General features: G+C 40.2%; 1 protein-coding gene across 2 annotated transcripts in view; it reads left to right on the top strand.

The window, feature by feature from the left end:
- PTPRC (protein tyrosine phosphatase receptor type C) overlaps nucleotides 1-21,335 on the top strand; it is a 62,397-nt gene that overhangs the window by 14,325 nt on the left and 26,737 nt on the right. The window contains exons 3-4 of one of the 2 annotated variants that reach the window (XM_080348645.1): nucleotides 19,826-19,852; nucleotides 21,226-21,312. In XM_080348645.1, the coding sequence (XP_080204771.1) occupies nucleotides 19,826-19,852; nucleotides 21,226-21,312 (114 nt within the window). The remainder of the gene's footprint in view (nucleotides 1-19,825; nucleotides 19,853-21,225; nucleotides 21,313-21,335) is intronic. The other variant, XM_080348646.1, reaches the window with a different exon arrangement.

Below are 21,335 nucleotides of genomic sequence, written 5' to 3'. Positions count from 1 at the left end.
CAAACCAGTTCAGCTGTGCTGATGATGCAGCCTCCTAATCTGTGTCTTGGATCAGAGTTACACATCTCTTTGAGTCCTGTTTCACAATCTGTGCCCATAAAATAGTGTTTTTGCTGGAGGTGAAAGGTGTTGCAGAGTGTGCGTGGTTGCAGCATTGGTGCAGTCACAGGGGCAGATGAGAAGTCTCACTACCGGAAATGTGATTGTTAGGGAAACGATTTGTCATAAAATTCATTGTAATGCCATATTTCAGAACAAAAAATGTTTCAAAGCTTTTAGCTCAGAAACAAATTCAAAACCAAATCCCTATGACTTCCCATACTGCAACAGGAGATTTCACTCATAATGAAGAACGCTGGGAATGACTGACAGTGTGTGATGCTGAGTATTTCAGGTGTTGGATGTTGATTTCTTGTTCACAGATTTCATCTAGGAGCTTCACAGTGCAGTTGTTGGAGAAGAAAACAGTTCTGTTGCAAATACATCCTAGCTTGGTCTCTCTGCTCATTATCTTTCTAGTACACGACTTTTCATATGCTTGCTATTGCTGTAATATACAAAATGCTTTCTGAGTTTCATTTTTTTGATGATTCTTTGCTAAAAATAATTAGATTTAATGTTCTAAGTGTCTAGCGCTTACAGTCTTCCTGGTGCATATTGCTTTTGATGCAATAATTAATGTAGTGATCAAAATGGCGAGCACCAGCCCAACTCATGCTTCATCGTAGGTAAAGTCTTGCTACAAGGAAATTAGAAGAAGTTGAAAAGATTTCTTAAATTTTCTCAACTCAGACAGGAGTTGTCTGTATGCAACAGAAAAAAAAAAAACCAAACCATAGGGTTTAAACATTATACAGTACAGATTCTCCAGATCTGGGGGGATTTAAAGGATTCTCTGGAGATGCAAGGCTTGTTCATCTTCTGCAAAACCCAATTCCTGCCACTTTCTTGGCTTACAGGGCCAGAGGCAATTCAAGGACACATCTAGGTCCATTGCACTAGCTTTGTACTGTCAGCAGACTAATAATTCATCAGGATGAACTTTCTGTATTTCTTTATATAAATATACCTTTAATCCGGGGTAGGAAGCCTTATTTTCAGTGGTACTTATCATCTGTTTATCAAGGCAACTTCATTGAAATTGACTTATTTTTCACTGTTCTTTAATTTTTGTGATTCTGTTAAGCAGACAGAAAGAATTTTTGTTTATTTCTGGTTTGGGGGCGGGGCGGGGCAGGGTGTGTGTGTGGATTTTTGTCTGTTTTTTAATTTAAAGAAAGTGTATTGATAAGAATCTCTTTCAAAAGCTTAATAATGCAAGGTAGGAAATAAAAAGGTCCTTAAAAATTGTAAGGTAGATAAGAAATATGATGTGAAATGCCCAGGCATAAACATCTTCGACTGGATCTCTTCTGCAGGTAGAAACATGCTCTAAGCTGCCTCCTGCTGCCTTGGCCCTCTGGCTGTCCAGGAGGATGTCCCGCTCCTTCTATCCTGCAGATTTAGGCTTCCTTCATGTGGCAACCAGGGCATGGCAGATGGAAATGCTTCCCCTTTGGTGTCTGGTATGCTTGATCTGGACCTATAATCCTGGAAGTGTTTTCAGCTTTGCTGATATAAAGATAGTAATCCATTTCTATTGATGCATTCAGGATGAAATCTGAGGCCTTCTGAGGGTCTTCTAGATTGTTAAAAACTAACAGAAACAATCGAACAGAAGGTTAAAGATGCCTTTCGACAAAGTTCTCCTGCAGTTGGCCACAAAGAGATTCCTGTTCACTTTTTGAAAGTGTGAGGCAATGTTAAAAACCATGGCTGGCTACAATCTGTTAGTGGTGTGGGAAAGGGGTACAGCAGCGTGACAGCACAGCCTGTTTTCTCCTGTGAGCAGTGGGGAAGAGAAGGAAGAGAAGAAAGGGGGCCCATTGCCTTTTTTTTTTTTTCTTTTTTAATGATGGATTTTCTTTTAAGAAAGATGTCTGCATATAGCTTCTGAATGTTGTCTTTAGGAGATAAGCTTCAGAGCTAAATGATGTGAGATTCACCCAAAACTTCTTGAAGGAGTTATGAATATGAACTTAAAATAAAAATAAAAACCAGCTTCCTAACCAGCAGTTGCTATGGTGAAGGTGGTCACAGAATCACAGAATGTAAGGGACTGGAAAGGACCTCAAAAGATCACCTAGTCCAGTCCCCCTGCTGGAGCAGGAACACCTAGACAAGGCTACACAGGAATGTGTCCAGGTGGGTTTTGAATGTTTACAGGGGAGGAATCAGTGTACTACAGTAATTGTCTTATTAAAGGTATCTCTTTGGACTTTAGATCAACGAACTTTCAGTATTTAAATAATATTTGAAATAGCAATAGCAGAACTATGAAAGGAAAAAGTACTTTGGATGTTTGCACTGGGCAGCTCAGACCATCCTAATCAGGACAGTCACTGGATTTTCTGTGTGTGGTGCTCATGGAGGATAAAATACAAACAGTCTTATGTCTTAGATAATAACAACTGTGTTGTACTGTGACGTACCACAAAGCTTGTGTTATTTTAGAGGCCTCTTGTGTAGTGCTTTGTAGCTGAAGCAGCATGCTAAAAATGAAAGATGAGTCAGTAGAGCATCTACATTCTCTGCTAGTTTAGTTTTACAAAAATTCTGTGTTTTCAGATGATGGTAGGCTGAAGCGTTAATATTTTTATACATTGCTACTATTCACCTTACCTCAGTGAGGAAGTTTACTCATTTGCGGGTTGACAGGCAGCCTTGCTATGGGAACGGGAAGGCGCTTGCTTACAAAGCAAGCTGAGGGCTGGTTTGCTAAGAACAGACCAATGCTCTGCAAAATGGAGATAAAATTAAGGCACCCACATCCCGTGACATCACATAGTTTTTGCAGGCTGCCATTTACCGGGGAATTGAAAGAAGTCCATTAATTCCAAACACTGTTAAAACACCAAAATGCTTGAAAAGTTATGCTTGATTTCCCTTCTACTCTGTCCAGTTGAAAGTATGCCTTGTGAGCTAGATCTGCTGATGCAACTGAGCCTCTTCCTGGCGGTGTCAGAGGAGGAGCAAAATCAGCTCTGACTGCTTGTCTGCCATGTTAGTTTTGCAGGTGAACATAAGTACATTCCCATCATTTGTAGTTAACGCAACTCTTCTTGTACAGCTATAGTCCTTATTTGCTATCAGTTCTGTCTGTTCTTATCCTCATTCAAAGAATGTTAGATATACAGCCTTAAATCATTAAAAAAACCCCTGTGTGCTATTTCTGGGATACATACACATTTCTGATGAAGTTATAGGTTAGGTGGAAATAGACATTTTCTTCTTGTGTTTGGGAAGAATAATGGTAGGGACTTAAATTTTTATTTATCTTTAGCAATAAACTATTAAATGGGGCTGACTGTGTCTATTTTGGAAACTCCTCTAAATTGAGAAGGTTATCATCTGAAAAAGAAACAGAATTTTTCATTAGTTTACCTGAAGCCAAGCAGTATTTCCCCAGTGAAATCTGGTCAAGACTAGGAAGATAAACGTAGTGCCATGGTCACATGTCAGAGGCTTGCTGGGCAGGCAGATCTAAATTACTATCTCTGTGGAAGACCAAACCAATCTCTTTGATCTTGTCACCTCTGAATCTCAGAATTTCTGACCAAGTTGGCAGAGACACAGCAAACTGTCAAGGCATCCCAAAATAGGCAACCTCTATGACAATTCTGAAGCAACTGCAAGTTCACAGTGAAACTCTGGTGTAAGAACATGTTGGTGTTTAGGCTATGGAGACTGGACACATCTTTAGATGGGGATTTTTGTACTGTGGAGGCATCAGAGTCATAGACCAGTTTCTTGGAGTGTGCCATAAGCAGATGCATGATGATAAGATAGTGACCAGAGACAGGCAGGGAGGGATCAGCCCCTTGAACACAGACCCATTGCAGTTTAGAGCCAGGCTGCTGAAACTGCTTCAGAAGAAGCAGAGAATAAGGAACTTCTAACCATCGGGGGGGGGGGACAAAAAATGACAGCAAAAATAGTCTATCACGTATGGATTTTGCAACTTGAGGCTTCCCAGAAGAAAGTAGCATTGTCTTGTGCATGTACAGAAAGAAGTGGTGCCCAGCAGGACTCGCAGCTAGCCCTGAATGTATCAACACTGAAACATAAGCTGTTGTGTCAGCATTAATGCAGAGCCTGAGAAGGAACACATGGAGACATTTTGTTGGAGAAAGTTACTGCTAGAGACCAAACTTATTTAACAACAGTTTTGTTACTTTTAAGTCTTCAAATAATTCTTCTGCCCCTTCTTAGTGAAGTGGTGGATTGCAGTGGGTTATGTTTACTTTATGCGATATCTCTATAGCTCAAATACTCTTCATATGCCAAACCAGCATATGAAGAGTATTTGAAACTTCAGGTGTACAAATGGGTGAACACCAATATTGACCTCTCAGTTTTGTCCCCTGGGGTCCAAAGGCAGAAACTTGACAAGGCGACGGGAACCCTCCCATGGTGAAGCCACTCAAATCTAAACTGAAGCTGAATTATACTGAAATGGGAATTTGACTATGCGGCTGTAACAGCAATAACTCATGGCCAAAAAGGATGTGACTACAGAATAAACAAGGCAGAGAGCTCCCTGAGCAAGCAGTAATACAACTAGCTGCAAAAGTAGGGTTTTACAACCACACTTGGTAGTGTAGTACCAAAGCACATTAACATTGATGAGGAGAAAGATTACTTTCCTTAGCAACTGCCAGTAACTTTAGACTGAAAGACAAAACATGCTTGGCGATGAAGCCATTTTAACATTGTGTAGCTTTGCACCAGTAAAAGCACCTGCACTCCTGGCTGTTCACAGGGAGAAAGCCATGGTCAAATAGATTGCAATTGGCCTAATTTGAGAAGTTGCGCATGATATCAAGTTCAGTGAGACTCCATGCAGCCATGAGCCACTCGCCTCTGCAGACCCAGCTCCTCTGCTACAGCCAGTTTCCCAGTCACCCATGACTAGGATTGAACAGGGGGGATGTCAGCTCATGTGGAAGATGTTGGGGACCTCAGTGCCATTTCTTGCATTTTTTTGGAGAATGCTTTTGTAAAAGATCCATTTCCATTTATCAGAGAACCATATTCCTTTGGGGTAGCGATTTGCCAAAATTAATTGACAGCCTTTAGTTCAATTTTCTTTTATACAATCTGCTGTGGTCCTAGAGGAATGGCTACTCATCCCCTAACAGAAACACATGATGTCCTGGGTAGGGAGTTCCATTCCCTCATAACTGTGCTCCTTTTTTTCTTGGTGCTGTCAGCCTAAAGAAGGCTGGTGGTTTCCTGCCTTATCTTTCACTACACTATTTCAGATTGCTTTACACCATCATCGCTGCAGATGCTGTTGGTCTATCCTTAATGCCTTTGGGTCTTGGTTACGTGAATGTATGTAAAGACCATAATTTATTTCCAAAAGGAAAAACAGACGTGGCATTGTGTTAACAATGCACGGGTGATTGATTTTGCAGCAGACATTATGATGGGCAGAGCATCATGCATTCTTCACCATGTAATTCTCTACAAAACAATATTGTATAGCGAAGTGGAAGCCAGAAGCTAGAATTTAACTTTTGTATAGATTTTTCAAACTTTGGAGGGCAATCTTGAAAACCCTAACTGAAATGCTGCAGCCTGTTTGAGTCTTTGGCTATAGTGATCTTAATTGCCTTGCTAATGGTGGGCACCATTATAAATTGTGCATCATCATTTTAATATGAATGAAACTGCCTTGAAATTTTCAGTTAGCAGTATGAAGTGTTATAAAACCAGACAAATTGACACAGAGTTTGGCTGCGGGTGCTGTAGACTGTGCAGGGTTTTAATCAGAGTTCTGTTTATCCAAGTGCTCCTGACAGCTTACATGTGGGTGCAGAGCAGCCTGTGGAGAGCCAGGTGACTCCACGCTGGAGCTGGGCTGGACACAGCTAAGGGGTGGGCAGAGAAAAGGTTCCTGTTCCCCTCTTCCTACTTGTACTTGTTGCTGAGGTGGTATTAGGGGTCTGTTCCATGCTTACATGCTGTAGCAGTCCTGATTCAGAACATCATCTTAATTCAGAGTATGGGCTTAATTCCTGCTGAAGTCAATGATGAATTTGTGCTTCTTGAAGTGCTACTTGAACACCAACTAGTACTTTTTGTCTCTTTTGGTTTCTTCATACTATTAAGTCTGTGTAGCTTATGTGTGAAATGCTGTATAGGTGCTAAGTAATATCTCCAAGTGTCTCAATCTACACAGTTGCAAAATTTCTGACTCTTAGTTAAAAATGAAAGAGCATTTAGTTTGGCCAGGTCACCTGATCATAAATTAATCAGCATTGAAACGAAATGCTGTTAAAGTATAGATGTTGAAAGAATAAAATCTTACCCATATTTGCACATACTGTGACTTTCTGCTTCAGCTTTCCATCTGTCCTCACAGAAGACATTACACATGCTACTTCCAAACTGCTCCATCTATGTGTATGTGCATATACAAACTGATACTTGTTTTCCAGATCAAATCGAGTTTCTCACCTCCTGCTTCCAAGTGGGAGTTGTTCTTGCTGTTGTCATAAGATGTGGAATGCTACCATGTACATCTTTCTTATATTAGACATCAGAAATGTTTACAGGTCTGCTGAATTTCCTGGCTTGTGCGTTGCTGTGCCTATATAAAGAGTGCAAAATTATTTGGAGCATGAAATTGGATTTTCTCTTAGCTTTGGCCTGAGGACTTTCCATGGGTCCCTATACTTTGAAAGGTCCATAACATTATTTTCCTAAATAAATGATTGTCTAGCATTTTTATCTAATATCTTTGATTTTACTTTTCTTTTCCAGACTGCTCACTTAATATTTTTAAAATAAAAAATTATATAATACAACTAGGAAAAAAAGAATGCTAATGCAATTTGCTTGCCATATTCAAAAGATGGAAGCATACAATCTTTATGTTCCTTTTTTTCTTCAATTATTTAAAGCAATACTGAAATTAGTCTTGCTCAAATCTGAGGAACATGAGCTTTAGATTTTTCAGGTTCTTTGCTGGAATATGGGGTTCCACAGTCCCTGTGAGCAGAGTGGAATCCTTCCACCATTCTGAGCCCTTACTTTCATCTCCTGAAACATTCAGCACACACTGTCTTTTAGAAAAGAATGGTCAGCACAGGATTCAAAGCAAAATCAGGTGAACTGTTTCCCCCTCTTTTTGCTTATGATTATCAGATAGATTGTTAGTTAAAGTCAGGGCTTACACCTCAAGTTTGTTATAATGAAAATAACCAATAGAGAAAGAGGAAAAAAAAGGACACATTTAAAATGTAGGTAACTGCCCTGAGTTGGACATCAGAATTGATGATATGATTTTCAAAAGAAAGGTGAAGAAGGAAAGGAGATTGAGAAACTACTTTCACTGAAGGTTTTTATTGAATTCAAGAGGAGTTGTGCTGCTCAGCGCTGGTCAGAATCTGTTGTTCATCATTGCTTCTGGCAGGACATGAAGTACAGGTCTCTTCTCAATTGCGCTGGCTCAGCTTCCCTGAAGGGGCAGAGCCCAGGTTTAGCAATCCAGATTTCAAGATAGCGAGAGGCTTTTGTATGTGCCTGCACCACATGCTGGGAAGCTCAGGTTCTAGGATTTTCTCTCTTTGCAGCCCTACAAGTGTTCCTGTTTATGCAATCAGACAAGATAAGCATATTTTTTCATAGCACTTCAGATCCCTTGTCTGCAAACTTCGTGATTTTAAATGAATTTCTGGTTGCAATACACCAGTTTAGTAAGATAGTGCCATTGTCTCCACTTTGCATGGCCTGTTACAGAGGCACAGCGATGGGGGATACGTACATCCAGCCACCCTCCCACAGTAGTAAAATGTGGAATCCTTGGGTAGGACTTGGCGACAGTCCCAACTTTCCTCGTGCTGACTGAGTACAAGGTGGATTTCAAGTTATCTACCAAATATAGGAAATTTTAATTAGTTTAAATACTGGTAATTTCTGTTTTTCAATTAAAAAATGGATGATTCTGTATTAGTTTATACAGAAAATATATATAAGTGCTTTTTTGTTAATGGGCATTTTTTCTAAAAGAACTTGATCTACTTCATTGAATGATTTACTTTTCAAAAAGGAATTTTATGTGAGTAGTGCTGGTGGAACCTGATCCTATGATGCTTCCTATCAACATCTTGTGTGTATGTTTTACTGTGTTTTAAATTGTACCCTAACAAGTATACAGTTGATTTAGCTGTTGATCAGTGAATATTGTTTGTCACAACATTTTATACACAACAAGAATGTTATTCAGTGGCTTGTTTGATGAATGATATTCAATTCTGATAATTTCTGGCCTGAATGTCTGAAGGAAAAACAAAAGACTTGGGATAGTAACTAAGTTCAATCCCTCTCCCTTGGAGGAAAGCAAGCTCACTGGCTGCAGCTGGCAGCCCCAGGAGGGCAAGGAAGCTGCCCAGCAGGCACAGTTGGTATGGGAACGGTTCTCCACTGAGCTGCCTGATTTTTTTCCCCCTCTCTACTCTCTATCCTTTTAAGAAACAGAAGCTCAATGTCTATAAGCCAGTGGTGGTTAGGATCTCCTCTTAATGCTGGGAGAAATCTGGGTCATAGGAGATGACTGAGACTAGCAGGGTAGTTTAGAGCATTGCTGCTTGGAGATGTGAGGCTGGGACTTTGGCTCGTGGAGCACAGGGACTGCTGAGGGTCCTGTTAAGCTCGGAGCAAGGAGCTGTAGAAATAGAAATGACAGACTCCTGGAAAATGACATTTTTGTGCCATGTCTTTATTCTGTTTTGTGCCTTTCTGCTGTAGTTAAGGATCTTTCAAAGGCTGGGGCTGTGCAGGCAGAGTAACTGAGCACAGTAAAACCCAGTGCTGTGCACTGGAGGTACAGAGCACATGTGTTGCTCTGCTGTGGAATAAAGCAGCTAGTTTTCTTGAAGCCTGAACTGCACAATCATCGGAGAATTCAATTAAACAGTCATGTCACTCTGGTGAGCAGATAAAGTCAGATCCTCACTCTGCCCCAGTGTGCTCATCTGAACCATGGGACCTGTTCTCATCAAAGACAGCAGCTGACTCCCCCCAGCCCCTGCCCTGGACTCTGTAACAGGGACACCTCAGCAGCAGCAGCAAACATCACTGCAGTCCTCAGATCACCACTCCTGTGAGCTGCTTGGCATCTCATCAAAGTGTGAGAAATGTTGCATTCAGGGCACTGTCTGAAATGTGTGATTTTTGCAGCAGTAGTGCATTACTGGGAGCTTCACCTTGATGAGGAGAGGAACTGTCTTGTGGGAACAGTGCAGCTACTGCCTGTGCATTTACCTGTCTTGCTACAGCTGATGTAATCTGCAGCTTTGGAAAGACTTGTGGGGCTCTGGCTGTTTCTGTCTCCAGCCCCTAATGCCAAGGGTCTCGACAGGCAGGTGCTGTCAGAGGATCAGAGCAGCCCCCGGGAACCCATGCTGCGCCTTGGCAGCAGTGCTGAGTGTTGCTGTCTTGGTGGGTTGTTGCTCTGTGGTTCAGCACACTCTGGCCTCACTGGCTTGGGGCTGTTTGCTACCACTCAGCCCTGCTTGCGCTGCCCTCAGCCTTTCACCAAGGTGAAGGCATGGCACTCCTGTGGTACCTTTATATGTCCTTTTGCATTTAAAAAAATCTGCAATGCATAAGAAAAAAATGAAGTGTTTTGTTAGGGACTAGCCATTTGTGAGATAAAAGGGTGGATTTGTGAATTTGCACAGCACTAGATTGTCATTTGGGGATCCTGTTTGTAGCATAGACTTTTTGTAAAAATTTGTGAATGCCTGACCCAAGTTCTGTGGTTGATTGGTTTGTTTGTTTTTTACTCTTAATATTACCTTTGTAATACTGGAAATGTTCTTTTCCTTTTCTCCATCTTGTCTGACTGAAAGGCATAAGTTGTCCTGTACAGCATCCATAGAAGGTAGCGCCAAGCAGTTGTGGTTGGGATTGAGGAATAAAGATACTTCTTCATTATAAATAAATTAAAAGGAACCAACCTCACCTTGAAAATCAGAAGTCCATCTAAAACTGTTTACTAGCTCAGAGTACAATGTGCATCTAATGTTATAAAATTAAAAAAAACCAAAACCCCAAAACAGAGAGAAAGATTAAAAGAGATGCTCCGGTCTCTTTTCAGAGCCTATGTGTTTTCTTCCTATTTTTGGTTGTGCTTTGATCCTATTTTGTAGGAAAGCTAAGTATTTGCAAATCCACGTGATGTCAGTAGGAGACATAGATGTTCAGAGCACCTGAACTTCAACTATTTGTCTCTGTTACTTGCGCTCCTCATTCCACTCCCCCAGACCAGTTAGCTTTTTTTGTTCAGGTCTTTAACATAACAACGGATCAGAGAAAAATTTTAGTACAAAAAAGAAAAGCTCATAGACAACTGTCATTTCTGGAAAGAAATGTTCATTTCTTTTTAAAAATCACTGCCTGCATCCTTTTGAAAATCACTGATTAGAGTCCCCATGGGCATAATGCTCCCAGTAGGTACAGAGCTGTTGATCCAAGGACTTCATGCTAATGGATCTCTACCAAACAGGTGTTCCAGATTTCAAGAGGTTTTGTATTACCAGTGGCTAAAGTGCTGCTATTCATACAGTGCTGAACTGTTTATGGTTTGGCATTTGAGGTGATTAAAGGTAGTTTAGAGAAATATTTCCATGTTGTTTTTGTTTTGCAGAGTAAAGGACTCAATTTCTATTGCTGGCAAAATGATGTGAAAAGTAATGTGCAGTCAGGAAGAGATCTACAATACCAGATAATACTTTTATCTTGAAGGAACTCAGAAGCAGATAGAGAAGCAAGTCAGATATTTAAATAAACCATGGTCCAATGAGAAAGTCTGAGATGAAGAAGTTTGCCCTTACCTCACACTCTCACCAACAGTCAGTTCTCAGCTGCAGCCTCCTTTTCTGCTCAAAACTCTTGAGCACCAAGCTGCCTGCAGCTGTGCTCAGTAGCTCCCCAGGACTGGTAGAGCAAGCAACTGCAAAATCATGGCAGTAGGAATTGAGAGGACAGGGTGGTAGTTACATGTCCTTTCCTCCTTCTGCTTGCCATAAGCCATCTGCATCCAGCAAATCCACAACCAGCCTGTTGGTATCATTAAGTGGAGCAATTTGGAGCAAGTGTTTCTTTCTGCTCATGGTAGATGTGGGAAAGGAAGATCAAGACAGGTACAGAAGAGCTAGAAAAGTCATCACTCAAGTTAGGGATTGGCGCTTGAAAACAGACCAGTTTAGTGTGGTATCAGCATGAGCCTGGCTCTTGACTTCATTCGTGCGCACAGACTGAATATATGCAAAGGGCAAAGCAAACATTGTCACAGGTTTTCTTTTGCATGTAGCACAAAATTGGCAGGCAAATATGAAAGCCAGTGTTCCATTCCTCAGGCATAGGTGTTTCTTAATGACTGTGGGCAGACAGTAACCAGCATTTCACAGTAGCTATTCCATGAGAGTTTGGTATTCTCCCCTCCTGCAGACAGTGCACATGGTCCCTGCAAAGCAGCCTGGAGTGTATCCCAAAGATTGTCACCCCCAACTGTATCATATTAATGAACCTGTACAACTAAAAATAATTTCAAATGCAAATTTGTTGAAAAGGAGTTTAATAGGGAAATTTCATGACTGCAGTAGAGAAGTTGTGGTTTAGCACTGAGATAGGTCTGATTGCTTGAGCATGTGGGTGCTATGGTAACTCAGTTTCACCATTTGGAAGCACTTAAGCTCTAAACCACAGTATGCTGCACCCTCTTCCTTTTGAGTAGGGTTCTGTAGAAGAAAAACAGAAATAAACACCACGAGAGAAACCACAGAGCAGCAAAGGCGTTGTTAGCTGGAGTCATACAAGTGGGTTGCTGTAGTTGAAGTCCTATGAACACTGAGCATGTCATTTACGTGCAGTGCTGGCAATGCCTTCCTTCTGCCTGCTAAATACACAATATTCCTGGATATTTATTTTAAGTTTGCAACAACTGCATACATGGCAAAAAGTATTTGAGTTGCAGCTTTTGGTTTTTGTTCTACTTTGGGTTTATATTTCTGAGAAATTCTAGATATCATTGGTAACAAATGTTGTTTCCATGAAATTAATACTGTTTGAGGGAAATTTCTGGTTTTCTCTGTGTTTTTATTTTTCTCTGGAAAAAATAAATTCTTAATTTTATTTTGCATAATCAAAATCAGATTTTTTTTTTTTTTTTAATGATCAGAAATATTTCATTTGATTTCAGGTTAGTTGAGAAAAAAAGTATTATTTTTCTTATGTTTTTCTTTTCTTTTCTTTTCCTTCTTATCCTTTCCTTAAGACAAGCCCTGTATGTTAGCAGAAGTTATGCTTGGTATTAATTTCTTTGAGCTGATAAATATTGACAAACTTTGATGTTTGTACTTCCTTCTCTTTTCTGAGCTTGCAACATTATATTCCTCCTTGTATCTGACAGCTATAAGTTTTTAATTCCATCTCTTTCTTCTGGCTGCCGCCCTTGTACTTGATTGCTGGTTAATTTGAATTTTTTGCCTTCTTCAGTGCTATTAATGCTGCTTAAACCTTAGAGTTGACTCAAATTGAGGAGAGTGACAGCTCCTGTCCTGGAAGCTGCACAGCAAGGAAAGGGTCAGAGATGTTGGGAACCAAGAAGAGGCATTAATTTCAAAGCTTCATTTAAAAAATAATGCCATATCCTCTTATATTTAGCTGTAGTGTATTGATGGGATCAGGCTCTCAGATGATGACTGCAGTGTGTTAAGCAGCCACTCTGGGGTGCAATTAATAATGAACTTCTATAAAAGCAAATATTTTGAGAAATTCAAATGGAAACTATTTTAATTTTCATTTTGGAGGCAGAATGAATGTTACATCCTGATGCCAAAACAAAACAATTGGCATTTCTCAGTCAAAAGTTTTAGAATTTCTGTTAAATTAAAATTTGCAGTTTCAAATTTTTATCCCTAATTTCGCGGGAAAATAAATATTATAAATATTGCCTGTGGGAATATAAGTTCTGATATTTATTTAGTTTTAACTCTCAGCTGCTGTCACTCTATAGCATTGCTATGATTGCTGTAAGGCTATGAAGACTTATGTCAATTAGATTATGAATAACTTTGAAGTGATTTTGTGGCTGCATTTTCAACGACCAAAAGCATAGGCATTCTTTGTAAGAGCCTCTGAAATGTCCCAGTTAGCTGAGAGGTTTTCACATGTTAAATTCAAATGAGTAATTTCGGTTTTTTGACTCAGAGTATGCAAAATTTCACATCTTTTTAATGTGAACTTTATACGGCATTCTTTCAACCAGTTTTCAAAAAACAGCAGTGTGTTCAGAAACTGGAAACAGTTTTTCTTTATTATTTTCTTTTTCTTCCCCAGAGTTAGTGATAAATAATAAAATGTAATTCTGCAGTTTGTGAATATGAAAGCATTTCAGCACAGATGGTAGTTCCTATAAAATTTGAGGGTTCCTCTGTGGTATAGAATTACTCAGACGTTTAAATGTTTGCTAGCCTACTCATAGGCCTGCCGAGATTTATTTGTAAAGTAGCAATGGATCCCTTTATTTTGTATTTGCAGCAAAAAGAAGCAGTAACATCTCTGTCCCTGATACTCATTTACTTTAAGGTCCCTTTAAGTGGTTCTGGCAGCACAAGGGAGCCTTAAAGTAGGTGTGAATTACATCCTATCCCACTTGAAGTTTAAAAATAAATCAAAGAAAGGTGGCTGGCAGCATTTTGTAAGGCTCTTTGCCTTACTCACCCTTCACCTCCCACCAGGAACTGTTCTTTTTTTGCAATTTAGTATTGGCTTGCAGTGGAGCTGACTAATGTCTGTGCTGTTTGCTAGAAGACCCCCTCAAAGAGCTTTACTCCATCTGAACGAGAAGACCACATCCTGTTGCGTTCTGTGCAGATGTGAAGAGCCCTGACCCTGCTGCAGCAGGGCTGTTCGGCTGTAAAAAGAGGGAAGACAGAATCAGGACCTACCCTGGCTGCTTTGTGTGAAGTGCTGCTCGGCGGGGGTTTCTGGGGTCTGTCCAATATACCAAAGGGTGGAGAGATCCTGGGAAAAGGGCAACAGCTCTGCAGAATCACTAAGCATTTTTCCTGGCAGAAAAACCTGGCTGCCTGTTTTTGCAGGCATGAAGCTGAGAGGAAGGATTGCTTCCTCTGCCCCTCCCCAGCTCTGGCAAAGACATGCGGAGTGCAGCTGGATGCGAAGAGCCAGCTGGTAGGGTACCATGCTAGATAAAACACCAAATGCACCATTAGCAGAAAGGAATCCTCCTTTCTGTGTTTCTCTATGCTGTGTGCATCGGGGAATGCAATCAATGTGCAGCACTCCTGTGTGAAGAGGGGACAGCCTGAGATACTGGTGTGCAAGCGCTGTCCCCTGCCTAGCCCAGCAGGAAATACAAAACCGCGTCCATTTTACCCACTGTGCAAATTAAGCAGCAGAATGGAGTTAAAAGACTTGTTCCCTTTTGTCAGCTAATGTATTTTTGCCCATATAAACATGGTAAAGTTTTTAGGCTCTTAATACAGATTCAACAATTTCTCCATCTTATCACTTGGAGTTTCCTTTAAAAACACACGTGCACAGGAAATGTGTGATGGCTCAGACCTTGGACTAACCTGGAATACAGTGCCTTTTAACGTATCCTAGGTCTCAGCTGTCTTCTGTTGAGTCTCTTGGTCGTGCCAAGTGGAAAGTGGTTTCACTGTATTCTTTCTTTCCTGGGCGACATCAGCGAGCAGTAACGTCTTACTTGGGTGCGACCACAGTTCACTGCAGCGAGTGGAGAGTCACTACTGCAGTGGTGATACAGTAGCTTCTGTACCTCAAATGTGACCCTTGCAAACTGCTCTCCATGGCATATATATTGCCATATATGGCACATACATATTTGACGTTTGTTTGTTTGTTTGTTTGTTTTGCAGCCTTGTTTCTTTCAGAGTTTTTCTGTTTACTCTTCTTGTTGATCATTGAAAGGTTTATTCAAAATATGATAGTCTCATATTTCACTCCAAGGGTCTGTATGTCTCTGAGCTTTCAGGAGAAAGGGTGATCAGCTCATCCGTTTTAGATGTATTTCATTGACAGCCTGTCATTCTGCTTAAAACCTTTATTTCAAGCAGCAGCTGCGCTCTGTCTGCTGACTGGTAGCAGAAAGGGAAGGAAAGTGATGAGCCAGGCTCCCACCTGCCCGTAGGACGTGTGGTTGGATATTTTTGCAGGGTACCTGACTAAGACCAGATCCACTCAGACATTACTGATGGGTTGCAAAGCTTTCAGGTAAGTCAGCAGTAACCAACTGGTGACCAAATCAAGAGAAGGGAAAGGGAAGGTTTGTTGGTTTTTTTTTTTTTTTTTTTTATTACTTTAATTCTTCCATTTGGGTTGTCTGAGCCTATCCTACACGTTATCTTAAAAATGTCCTATAGCTGGATGCAGTTTAGGATTTGAGGAAAGGTTTGGGATAGTTCCTGTGTAAACCCAGACTGGTCTGCTTAGTTGGGTAATTGTCAGGCTTTCATACCCCACAGCATGTTTTTTGGGAGTTGTACATCCTCATTAGATTTTAAAGATATTCAGCCTTCAAGATTCCAGAATCATGTTTTAGAATATAAACATGAACAGTTTTTACTTTGTTAACATGAGGTTGCTGAGACATATTTGTTAGCTGTAGGACATTTTGCGGTAGCAATATGCTTATGAATATTGGTGTAACACAGTCTGATGTGTTGGGATCATTCTTTATTTTCCTTTCATTTACTTAGTATCCCTCAATCAGGTTAGATGGGGAAATGTATCTGTCTGTTTTGCTGTTTGAGGGGATCTTTTTTTAGTGTCTGCTGCCACCTATTGAATTCCTTTCAACTGCATCATATTCCATTGCTATAATCATATAATACAATAGGGTCACAGAAGAGCAAGAGATTTAAAATGCTTAGAAGGACATAAAAGTGCCATGAGATGCTGTTGAAATGCTAGTGGTTATTTGGAGGGGGAAAAAGGACATTCTAGGAGTATTGTTTTAAGAAGTGATCTGCTTTAGCTGACCCTGCTCTGAGCAGGGCATCTCGACTAGGCAATGCCTTGAGGTCACTTCCAGCCTCGTGTCCTGTGCTTGTATATAACATTTAGCACCTGTTGCTGTGAGTGAGCAATAAACTTCACGCTATATTTAAGCTAGTAGCATTGTTCCTAACTTTACAGCAGAAAGGACCTGGAAAATTACTTTCACAGGAATCTTAAGGAACTGAAGGTGGCAAGCAGAAATATAACACTGTGACAAGCTTATGAGCTCTTTTGCTTGTATTATCTTCACTTGGAAGAGAGAATCATGAAGTATATAGTTTTGTCTCCATCATGTTTGCATTATATATTGGTAAATAGCTTGAAAAGTATTTATAAATACTTCACTGGTCTCTGAGCAGAGTTTCCTTTAAGGTTTGGTGTTTTTTTTGTTTGCAACTCCTTTTATTCTTTTCTTGGAAACAGTTATTTAAGTGAAGGTTAATCTGTGTAGATGCTCACAGAAAATTAATTTTGGTCTTGCCGTATATTTATTGTGGTGAACCAAAGTAAGATATGGGAAGAAGGGGGAACAATTGAAATATTGTATTATAGAATGTAGAGTAACTGTTAGCTTTCAAACACTGACTTTAAAAAATATGAAGATACTTTGAAGAGTAGTTGCTCATGGGAGATGTGAATGCATATACATGTTAGCTTTGACAAGGTTCTTTGGCAGTTTAATGCATCAATGTAGATTATATAATTGCTTTTTAATAAATTTTTCAGTCCTTACCAGAGATTTCAGATGCTGAAGATACATTGATAGTTCAAAAGAGCATCTGTAATTTTGTTTCTTATTTGTAACATCTCTCACGTTAGGAAGCTACATCTACTACTTTTCTGTAGTTCTGAAAAGTATATGTGGTCTTGTGTTTCAATGGTGAGATACATAGATAAAAATACGAGAGCTGTTAATACAGTGGCTTCTACTACATTTTTTACATATTATATTCTTGCAATTCAGACCGATTTTATTTTGATAGTTTCTCATTATTTCAAACAAACTATGGGCAGGCCCATATCCTCATCTCATGGACCGGACTTCAGGCAACACCCTTCCCCACTTCTGTAACGAATGAAGTAACCAGCTCTGCATTACTATTTTTAGATGACCTTCATTTGACTTCCGTTGATACTTTTTCTTTAAAATATCAGACAACTGGCTTTTTCCAAATTCTAATTTGCAGGAAGAGATCTCGAACAATGTACAGTGCACAAAGAATTCAACTGCTCACTAGAAAAGTACTTACAAGATTTTAGCTTTTGTTTACATTCATTTTTATATTGTGGCATTTCATGCCACTTCTGAGCGTAAAGAAATTGCTCACTCTCCACAGGGGAGATCTGAAAGTTTGAAGGAATTTATTTTCAAAAGAGTAGAGCTATGACAGTTGTGAAGTGCCATGTAGGGAAGCTGAAGTAACAGATAAATTATAAACAGTCACGTACTATCTGAAAAACACACATGCCAAAAAAAAAAACCCAACAAAATATCCAGGAAAGAAACATAGTGGGAAAGAATTAATAGCAAAAGGGAGAGAAAGGAAGAGCCAAGTGAGTGGATGAAAGTTTGTGGACAGTCACAGCACGACTGTGTGAGCAGTGGGTAGGTTCCTTGTTGAAAGCAGAACAGGTTATGTTGGGGACAGGCAAACTTTTGGGATAACTTTCACAATTCTTATGTCAAAGTGGAAGCTTCTGATCCTCAAAATGAGAAAAAGACATAGTGATGAGAAAAAACTCATGGTTCCAGCCACTGCCACTTATTTTTGTCTTTCTCACAACAAATTTTACATTACAGAAATACAAAATGTTTTGGGTCAGGATTTCAAAGCAGGGTGTAAAAGTGAGGCTTGCTTTTATAGATATAAAAAGATCATAGCTTCCAGCTCAAGTCAGGAGGTAATTTAAAACTTGGAGATAAGTTATTCAGAGAAATTCTTAAATATCAGCAGGTTGGGCCAGGAAGGGTGCTGCCAATTAGAAATTAATATTAGAGAAAGTAAATGGCTTTCAGCAATGCCAAGGCTTGGCTTTCCAGGTCTTCTGTAGTGAGAATTATAGACAGAACACCAACAGAATTAGTGTTGGTATCTCTTCATAGCAATGAAGTAATTCATCATTCACCAAAATGTCTCCCTCTGTTGATATTGCTTGTATTTGTATGCACTGCTGTGTGATGATGTGAAAGATTTTGAGGGTCTTAGCTTTTGGTATTGCAAAATACACTTGTAAACATGAAAACATTTAACTATCCCTCAGTAAAATCTGTCCTGAGAAATGTGTTTCAGAGAAAGCTATACAAATTGTTGGCCTTTTTCTGCTATAGATTAACTTCTCACCTTCATGCATTGTTCACCTGGTGATATTTTTTCCCCACTATGCAGCAGGAGATGAAAATCTGGCAAGTGCTAGCTCTGCTTCCCCTGTTTTGCCTCCACCTGCACACTCCACATCACTCTCACCTCCAGGTACAGCAGCATTGCTGCTTCTGTCCTGTTTTAGCTGAACTGGCATCTCCTGCTATCATATATGGTTTATGTTGTCTGAGGTTAGAGCAGAATTTCTTAACATGATGAGGATGTTTTGTTTTGTTTTATTTATGTTACTTAAAACAAAGGTGGGGTTTTGAAACACACTTTTCAAAGAAAGTAATTAGAATTCAAGCTGTTGTTATGAGTCCATGTTTTCCTTATGTTTCCCTTTCCCCTTGAGCTCTCAGATGAGCGTTTCATGCTGAATTGTCACAGTGGCACTTTCCTGCAATTCCTGCAGTGCTGTGTGAGCAGCACAGCAGTATCTGATGCTTGTGGGGAGATGGTCCTTCCTGGGTCAACAACATGAGACGATAACACCCCAATCAGTCTGGGCTTTTTGTAAGCTGCACATTAATTCACCCACTTCAGCTGGTGTTTTCAGACACCTGAAATCAGTGAAGATCCCCAGCCTTGCTAAAGGATGATCAAATCTCTTCACCACAAAGGCATCCCAGAAGAATTGGTGGGAATTTGGAATTAGTGGCCTTGCAGACCTAATTACAATCCATGCTCTTGCAATGAATCCAAGCAGTTGTGTTGCACAGGCTGTGAAGGAACCGGAGAGCGATGTAAACGTGTTCTTTTCACCAGTGCTAGAGAGAGAAATATAATTCAGACAGCAATGAGCTTCTCACTTTCATGCATTGCTCACCTGATGATGTTTTTTCCCATCATGCAGCAGGAGATGAAAATCTGGCAAATGCCAGCTCTGCCTCCGTTACATCACCTCCACCTGCACGCTCCACATCACTCTCACCTCCAGGCACCATGGAAGGTAATGGTGAATCTGGGACCGGGGCATTGCTGCTCTTCTGTTCCAGCTGAGTTGACGTCCACTGCAGCCTTCCTGATGCTGTCTCCACTCCTCTGGCCATACAGCACAGAGTCCTGGCTCAAGGAAAAGTGATTTTTAATGTGGACAATATCTATCCACATATCATATGCTTGATGTTTTGGGGGTCTGCTTGTTGCTACATGCCACGAAATATTAAGAATGTGTTTATTCCCTGTGGAAAGCTCAACTAATAGTTGGGAGGAAGGAATGTTTCTTTTTATATTTGTGGCATACAATTGTGTTTAATTCCTTGAAAGCTTAATTTACCCTTTCTCTCTGTTTTTCTCTTTCTCAGGAGATGAACCAGCAGCAACTACACCTGGTAAGAAACCTAATTCACATGACAAAACTGCATTGGTGTGGTTTTTCTCATCATTTCTTCTTTCCTTTTTCTGCACACAGATATCTTGCAAAGTGCATAATGCCTTTCCATTTAGCCCACTGAAATGAAATATGCTGTCTTAAGAGGCAAGAATATGATACAAGTCTGGGTTTGAGTCATGAATTTGAGTGTCTTTTAAAAACTAGCATTTAGCATGAAAGAGATGTGATCAGCACCAAGAAGGATTACTGGATGTTCAGCTGGCACCTCGAATGTTCAGTGTGCCTTTGCTTGCTAACAAACCCACAGTGCCTCAGTGCAAGAGTGCTCCAGCACAGCAGTCCTGCCTCGTGTGCAGCCTTGTGTCCCTCCTCGAACAGGCAGCCTTGCAGCGTTAACGAACTGCTGTACCTCTCACCACAGGTGTCTCTCCTGCAGACAGCATGCACCTCTCCACGCACGCAGGCTTCGTCCTTACCACAGGACTCAGCAACCCACCGCGCAGCAGCACTGCTGCCTTCACCACACACACTCCCGTCACCTTCAAGAATACTTCAGCAGGTTTGCTGCCTTCCTTTAGATGCCACTCATTGCTCTCGGAAAAGTAGGGAAATACTAAGAAATTACTGTAAAGGAAAACTAAGCATTTCTGCCTCAGAGCAGCCTTTTCCAGCTTATGGCTCATCAGATAGAAATGGTGTCTGCAGTTTGGCATAGTGGCAATACCATAATTATTTCCAGGATCTGGTATCTGATGGCCAAGTCTTGCAGTCATCACAATAGTATCAAAATACAAGATGCTGTCAATGAGGTTGTTGCCAAAGCACGAGCAATAGGAATGGATTTAAAAGCAAATGTAGAAACCTGTCAGTGGTTTATAAGCTGAGAGATAAATATTGAGATATAGTAGGTAATACAGTGAGCAAGGTATGTGATCTGGCAAGTGAACACTACTGGATTGCTTGTTTCTGACAGAGCACAAGTACTATTCATAATTGTGTTTTACTGTAAGAACATAGCAAAGTGGTTTTGTTATTCCCACTTCATAATTATTAATGCCACTTTTATGGTGACTTCATCATGGATTATGCCTAAATAATGACCAAAAAAACCTGTCCTTGTACACTGCAAAATTAATAAGTGCTATATTCCTAAAAAATTCTTTTAAATTTCATTTAAATACTCATATTCTATTTTACTGGATATATTGACATGTTTTTCTCTCATCATTGTTCTATAAATCACAAAAATCCTGGAAGACAAAAAAAAGAAAGTGGAGAAGGGCTGTAGAATAAAACATTTCTGATGATATAGCCATATGAAATAATTAATTTTACTTTTTAATACTGATTATGTTGTTTATTTCCTTACAGATGATTACAATTCAAAATCCTTGCACAGCACCATCTCACCAGTCAGCACGCCAGCAAGCACTGGGATCATCCCCACTCACACGATAGGTGACAAACTTGCACACAGTTAT

Source organism: Nesoenas mayeri (genome assembly GCF_963082525.1).
Source record: "Nesoenas mayeri genome assembly, chromosome: 8".
Taxonomy (NCBI): Eukaryota; Metazoa; Chordata; class Aves; order Columbiformes; family Columbidae; genus Nesoenas; species Nesoenas mayeri.
The sequence above is the reverse complement of the archived record's forward strand: the minus strand, read 5'-3'. Positions and strand labels throughout refer to the sequence as shown.